The sequence below is a fragment of the Dromiciops gliroides genome, chromosome 4, assembly GCF_019393635.1.
Source record: "Dromiciops gliroides isolate mDroGli1 chromosome 4, mDroGli1.pri, whole genome shotgun sequence".
Taxonomy (NCBI): domain Eukaryota; kingdom Metazoa; phylum Chordata; class Mammalia; order Microbiotheria; family Microbiotheriidae; genus Dromiciops; species Dromiciops gliroides.
Genome location: NC_057864.1, coordinates 241,627,269 through 241,635,007, shown reverse-complemented (window position 1 = coordinate 241,635,007; position 7,739 = coordinate 241,627,269). Strand labels below are relative to the sequence as shown.

Genomic DNA, 7,739 nt, shown 5'->3' with positions numbered 1-7,739 from the left:
CTAACGATGCTTCCCTGGGATTTGGCCAGTAGAGTATATGGCCAGTAGAGTGATGACCACAGGGGCCAATGCTGGGGAGAGAAGCCAGAGGTCAAGAGGAAAAAGACAGGAACTGGAGACTTGAATGTCCTTATTTTCTTTCTCAGGTCCACACAGAGTAATTCTCTCAAGCTGAAGAAAGACAGGTTAAGGGGGATCCTCAAAATCACCTCTGGCCTCAAACCTCTCATCATCTGAGGAATCTGCCTCACCCCCAATTCAATCCTCACCCCCAGGCACCCCCATACCTTCCTCTGCTTGGCCCTCTTTACACCAGCCCCTCTCCAGCTCCAGGATCCCCAGAGTCTCACCTTTGGCTGTGAGAGAAACATCTGACCCCTGTGCACTGTCATTGTCTGAGACAAAGAAGAGAAACAACCCAGTCAGGGACATTTTCCAGAACTGGGGCACGGGAAGGTAAAAGGACATCAAAGAAAGGCTACTGGGGTAAGCCTCTCCTCTGCCTTCTCATTTGTCATGCCCCAAAGATACCATGGGCTGGCCCCTTCTCCCTACCCTCCATGACAACCCTTCACTTACCTGCAGCCTGAAAATAGTCCCCTCCTTGTCCACCTTGAAAAGAAAAAAAATTCCAGGAGATGAGACTATTCTAAGGCCCCAGAAGTTCACTGACTTATCTTGGAGACGCAACAAATTACAATTGTGACTGCACCCCTGCCCCCTGCCCCCCACTCCCCTCCAGTCCAGCATCTAGATCCATAAATGGGCACTTCCCAACCTCAGGTCCTGCATCACTGGGTGTCCAAGTCTGCTTTACAGTCCCCAGCTGGGAGACACCCAGTTCCTTTGGCAGAAATTCCCATACTCATTTCTGATCTGAATCTGAAGCAGTTTCCCCCTCAGTCAGCCTGTTTATAACCACTGCAAGGCATCCTCCAGAAAAGTGTTTTCTATTTACGGGTTTACTCATCTAGAGTCTTAGGGCCTCCTAACAGTCTCTTAGATGGGAAACTTGGGGATGGAAAGAGAAGCTGCCAGGTCAGGGGAAGCCAAAATCTCCCCTGTGTCTGCTGCCTAATGATCCCCTTCCAGTCTTGCCCACCTGACTTCTTGTTCCTCCAGATCACAACTCCAGGAATGACTGCAGTGAGGACAGCAGCAATGACCCCCACAATGATCCTGATGGATGAGGACTCTGGCTCTAAAATGGAAAAGGGAGATGAAAGGCCCTGAGCCCCCTCTGGCCTGAGAGTCACTAACCCCTTCCCTCACTCCCCCAAATAGCTCCAAGTCCCTCTGCTCTTTCTGGGGGGTGTGGGATGGCCTTTCCCCCAGCCCCTCCTCTCTGTCTTTACCCCATTTCAGGGTGAGGGGCTCAAGCAGCTCCTCGTGCTGAACTCGGCAGGTGTATCTCCCTTCCTGGCCTGAGGGCATCCCCATAGCTGCCCACTTCTGGAAGGTGCCATTTCCTGCAGGCCTGGTCTCAATGGACTCCGTGTCTAGCAGCTGTTCCTCCCCATCCCTGATCCAAGTCAGGGAGATGTCCACAAGGTAAAAGTTCTGGGCCCGGCACCGAAGGTTCACCTCCCCCTTGGGGCTGCTGTGATGGGTCACAAGGGCAGAAGGAGGGTCTGGGGCAAAGGTAAGAGACATTTGCAGGCCCCCCCACCCCCCCTCCCCCACCCCCCAGAGGCACGAGTACAGAAGAGGGGACGGGCAATGTAGGGGAACCAGGAATGCAACTTCAGGGGAAGTGGAGAAGGGCTGTAGAGGCTGAGCCAGGGCCTTGAGAACACTGCACGCTCAGACGGGGCTGGGCAGTACTTGCTAAGCAGAGTATCCTTCCCCATCTCCGGGTACTTCTGTGGCCACTGCCCCGTACTCCTCCTCCAGATAAGCTTTCGCTCTCTCCACATAGCTCCTCTCAGCCTCCCACTTGTGCTTTTCATTCACAGCCTCCGCACCACCGCAGTCCACGTGTAGGTCTATGTGTCCAGGGCAGTCGTAGGCGCATTGTTCAAACCCTCGCTTGAAGGTCAGGTCGGGGGAAATTTCCCAGCCATACATCCTCTGGATGGTGTGGACCCCTGCGCAAATATAATTGAAACCAAATTACACTTGGGTCATATGGGACAGAATCTTAACTTCTGGTTGGCTGGATACAGGCTCTGCTACCCAATAGCTGCTGGAATGCAAAAATAAATAAATAAACAAACACATAAATAAATAAACAAACGAATGAATAAATAGATAAATAAATGAATGGATGAATGAATAAATAGATAAATAACTAAATAGATAACTAAATAGATAAATGAATGAATGAATAAATAGAGAAAAGAAAGAAAGAAAGAAAGAGAAAGAAAGAAAGAAAAATGAAGAGAATTTCAGGGTCCAGTCACTGGAATTTGGATAGAGAGTAGAAGACTTTGTCATAAGGTACAAGGCAAAAGCTTAATTACTACAAAGAGGTGGATCAAGTTATTATTAAAATGTTGGGGAGGGGCAGCTAGGTGGTCTGATGGATAAAGCACTAGCCCTAGATTCAGGAGGACCTGAGTTCAAATCTGGCCTCAGACACTTAACACTTAGTAGCTGTGTGACCCTTGGCCAGTCACTTAACCATCATGGGCGACCACCCGCCCCCCCCAAAAAAAGTTTTTTGGGGAGGGAATATTAGTTCGACATATGTTTGATTATGAACTGCCTGAAATATGAAGCTGTGAATTCCTAGTAGCCATTCTTTCAGACTCATGAAACAAACTTTTCCTCTTGTCTCCTCACCACATGAAACCATTAAACTCTAAATTGTTAGAGATGGAAATAGAGATAATCTTTATTTTGTACATTTGGATATTGAGGATCACCGACATTAAAGGACATCTCCAAGGTCATATAAATAGTAAGAAGCAGAATTGCGATTTGAATTTAGATCCTATAATTCAAAATTTAATCCTCTCTCCAGAATTCCATTGCTGGTATAGAGACACAGTCCTGAATATAGATTCTGGTGAAGGCTACCTTCAAATCATGTAGAACTCAGTGCTGCTTGGAGAAGATGCTGGCAATGGAAGAGCTGAGTAATTCACTTTATTATCATTTTCTGCTATCAGACCATTCCGATTTAGCCCTATCCCATCTTTGGTCTTTTGATCCCAATGGAGATTTTAAACAAATGTATTTTTTATTTATTTTTTTGTAGAGTAAGTGACTTGCCCAGGGTCACACAGCTAGTAAGTATCAAATGTCTGAGGTCAGATTTGAACTCAGGTCCTCCTGAATCCAGGGCCGATGCTCTATCCACTGTGCAACCTAGCTGCTCCTTTAATCTCCCTTTTTGAGAAATTAGCATCTACTTTCTTCCTCATGCTGAGTGTCTTTATCCACTGTGTCACCTAGATGCCCCCTATCCCAATGGAGATTTAAAAGATTTTCTCTCTAAGGAAAACAAAAAAAAGCTTCTTTCCATTTTCCATTGTGTTCCCTTTCTACAAGTGTCCAGCACACCCGTTTTTCAAGAAATATGTACACAGAGTTTTCTATTCTTTCAGTGACATGCTCCCTGTAAAAGATTAGGATGAAGGCTCCCCAGTGCTTCTTGCCCTCAGTTGCTAACACTCTCATCTCTCAAGATCTTTCTGTTTTCCTTGTTTTTGTCCCCCCAATAAACTCCTACAAGTAATAGTTCTGTAATACCCTGCCTTGATCAGAACACTTTTGGAGTATTATATCTAGCCTGAGGCACCACATTGTAGAGAGGGCATGGACAAGCTAAAATCTATTCAGAAGACGGGCACCAGGATGGTGAGAGGACTAGAGGATACTCCATAGAAGATTGATTGAAGGAATCGAGGATGTTGACTCAGAAGAGAAGACATCAAAGTTATCCATGAGGTCATTATCCTCAAATACTTAAAGCACTGTTGTTTGGAAAGAGAATTAGATGTGACTCTAAGAGGAAACGTCTAGGAACAGTAAGTAAATGTTGCAGAGATGCTGATTTCACCTCTATGACGTCAGGGACTCTTCCAAAGGATTAAGACTATCTAGAGGTGTAATAGTTGTCTTTGAAGCTTTTCCCTCCTTGAAGGACCTCCAGAAGAGACTAGATGACCATGGGGTGAGATGTAGAAGGGATTGATGTTTAGAAGTGATTTGGGCTAGGTTCTCAAGGTACCTTCCAGCATTCAGTGTCTGTATTTCTGAATTATCAGTTCAAAACATCAGCATCCATATCTACAAGTGAAAATGCGACTTTCTTTCCCCACTTATTCAAATGGGAGAGGAAAAGAGAAAGAGAAAATATCCTAGGATCCAAAGCATACATATTCCTCTTTCTTAATAAGAGTTTTAATTCAGGGTTAAGTTTGCAGGTCTGAAAGGTAGAGATTCAATGACCTAAGCTGTGTTAAGTGGAGGAATGCAGGGAGCCAATTTGAGGCAGTATAGACTCTGGCCCTCTGCAAACCTAGGGATTGCAGTGCTCCAAAGAAAAGATAAAAAACCTGAATCCGGCAAGTGCTAAGAGATAGCCAGAGTCTTCTTACCTGGAGTGAAGAGCTGGAAAACAGCTGGAAGGAATCCTGGGATATTCATTGATTTGGTTCCCTAAGGAAAAGGACAGCAGGACCAGGGACCAGAATAAAAAAGCACACCTAAATAGAGGCATCTCGAGATCCAATAAGTATGCTTACTTTACACCGGATTGAGTTTTAGAAGTAAAGGCTATTCTCCTGAGCCATCTACAGGGATCAGAGGAGTCAAGAACGAGGTTAAGTGTTAAGAATAGACTGTCCCAAAAGGAAAATGAAGACAAGTGCTGGAGGGGCTGCAGGTAAACAGGCACACCGATGCACTTTTGGTGAAGCTGTTTTGGAAAGCAGTTTGGAAATATACTTCAATATACTTTAAAAGTTACTTCTATGCCAATACCCAAAAGAAATCAAAGAAAAAGGAAAAGGTTCAATATGTATTTTTTAAAATTGTAGAACCTTTTTGTGGTGGCAAGGAGTTGGAAACCAAGAGTGTCCATCCAACAGTTTAAGGCTGGCTAAACAAATGTTGCTACATGAATGATGATGAAAGAGCTAGTTTCACAGAAACCAGTGAAACCTATGAATCAATGCAGAGTGAAAAAAGAGAAAGCAGGAGCACAATTTATCCAGTAACAATACTGAAAAATGAACAGTTTTGAAAGTCTTGTAAACTCTGATCGACACAAGCATTAGCCATGTTTCTAGAGGACTGATGATGGGGGAATGCTACCCATGTCCTGATGGAAAGATGTTGGAAAAAATAAGCAAGAATAAGACACATTTTAGGGCATCACGAACATTGGATTTTGTTTTGCTTAACTATGCCTTTTTTATTAGGGTTTGGTTTTCCTTTTTTTCCCCTCAGGGAACGAAGATGGGTGAGGGCAGGTAAGAGAAAGAAAAACAAAATGCTTGATGAGTGAAAAAAAAATTAAGATATAGGGTATCACTAATTTAGAAAGGGATTAAAAGAATGATTCAACTTGGCCTTGGGAGACACAACAATCTCTCTCTCTCTCTTTTTTTTTTTAGAGAGGCAATTGGGGTTAAGTGACTTGCCCAGGGTCATGAGGCCAGACTTGAACTCAGGTACTCCTGACTCCAGGGCCAGTGCTCTATCCACTGCATCACCTAGCTGCCCCAACAATCTCTAAATATGTAAAATAGAAACTCTGGGAGGCTACGAGTAGGTGAACGGAATTGTTTTATGGAAATAGATATAGACAGGATACTTAAGAAAGAGTTATTAATTCATGTTAATTTTAAAATTATAGACACTTTTTAAAAAGAGAGGGCCCAGTTGTTAAACATTTACCAGCAAACCCTTGTTAGAAGGCATCAGAATAGCTATTTAGTCCAACCCAAATTCCAAAACAAATAACTTTTTATTTTCTTCCTTCCCTGCCAATTCCATAAATTCCTTCACTGATTTTCTTTTCTTTTTTTTCTTTTTGGTGAGGCAATTGGGGTTAAGTGACTTGCCCAGGGTCACACAGCTAGTAAGTGTCAAGTGTCTGAGTCTGGGTTTGAACTCAGGTCCTTCTGAATCCAGGGTCGGTGCTTTATCCACTGAGCCACCTAGCTGCCCCCTGAAGGATCATTTAAAAGCTTCAAAGAGAAAACAAAACTACCTATTTTTGCAGAGGATATAATTATTTACTTAGAGAATGAATCCTAGAAAGTCAACTAAAAAAAACTACTTGAAATAATTAACAATTTCAACAAAGTTTCAGGATATAAAATAAACTCCCCCAAAATCATCAGCATTTTTATATATTAGAAAGATAAATTCCATATAAGATAATTGTAGATAGTTTAAAATACTTGGGAGTCTATTTGCTAACACAAACACTTGAACCATTTGAACACAATTATAAGACATTGTTCACACAAATAAAGGTACATCTAAATGATTGGAGACATTACTTGCTTATGGGTAACTTTTAAAATTATACAACTATCTAAATTAATTTATTTATTCAGTACCCTACCAATCAAACTCTTTTTTTGGGGGGGGAGGGGGATGAGGGTTAAGTGACTTGCCCAGGGTCACACTGCTAGTAAGTGTCAAGTGTCTGAGGCCGTACTTGAACTTAGATCCTCCTGAATCCAGGGCCAGTGCTTTATCCACTGCACCATCCAACTGCCACTCCAATCAAACTCTTAAATAATTGCATCATACAGCTAGAAAAAATCATAATAAAATTATTCTGGAGGAATAAAAGATCAAGGATATCAAGGGAATCAATGAAAAATTATGTGAAGGAAGGGAACCTAGCAATACCAGACCTCAACTATAGTAAAAACAAAAAACAAAAAAACAAACTGCAATCATCAAAATAGTTTGGCAATGGATAAGAAATAGAGAGGTTCATCAATGACATAATACACAAAATACAGAAACAAATCAACACAGTAGCCTAGTGTTTGGTAAACCCAAAGATCTCAGATACTAGGGTAAGAACTCACTATTTGACAAAAATTGCTAGGAAAACTGGAAAGCAGATTGACAAAAATGAGGCATAGACCAACTTTAGCTCAAAATGGTAACATAAATTATACAGAAAGGGTTATATTATTTTAAAATAGTATATTATTTATTCCAATTACATGTAAAGACAACTTTAAACATTCATTTTTAATAAAATTTTGAGTTCCAAATTTTTTTTCTCTCTCTCTTTTCTTCCCCCTTCCTAATACAGCAAGCAATTTGACATAGGTTATATATGTGCAATCACGTAAAACATTTCCATATTAATTGTGTTGTAAATAAAGAAACAGAACAAAAGGAAAAAGACATGAAAACAAAACAAAATAAAGTGAAAATAGTATGCTTTGATCTGTATTCCAACTCCATCACTTATTTCTCAGGATGTGGATAACATTTTCCATCATGAATCTTTTGGACTTGTCTTGAATCATTGTATTGCTAAGAAGAGTTAAGTCACTCATAGTTGATCATTGCACAATGTTGCTGTTAATGTGTACAATGTTCTACTGGTTCTGTTCATTTCACTTTGCACCAGTGCATGTAACTCTTTCCAGTTTTTTTCTGAAATCTGCCTGCTTGCCCTTTCTTGTAGCCCAATAGTATTACATTATAATCATATACTACAACTTGTTTAGCCATTCCACAATTGATGGGCATCCCCTCATTTTCCAATTCTTTGCTACCATAAAAAGAGCTGTTTTAAATGTTTTTAC

General features: G+C 41.6%; 1 protein-coding gene across 1 annotated transcript; it reads right to left on the bottom strand.

Moving 5' to 3' along the window:
* Nucleotides 1-4,596, bottom strand: LOC122754957 (H-2 class I histocompatibility antigen, alpha chain-like). The gene is given in 8 exon segments (XM_044003382.1): nucleotides 1-71; nucleotides 288-395; nucleotides 580-612; nucleotides 1,103-1,201; nucleotides 1,356-1,634; nucleotides 1,826-1,880; nucleotides 1,882-2,087; nucleotides 4,548-4,596. Coding segments are annotated over 8 exon segments (900 nt in total).
* Nucleotides 4,597-7,739: the final 3,143 nt, after the last annotated feature.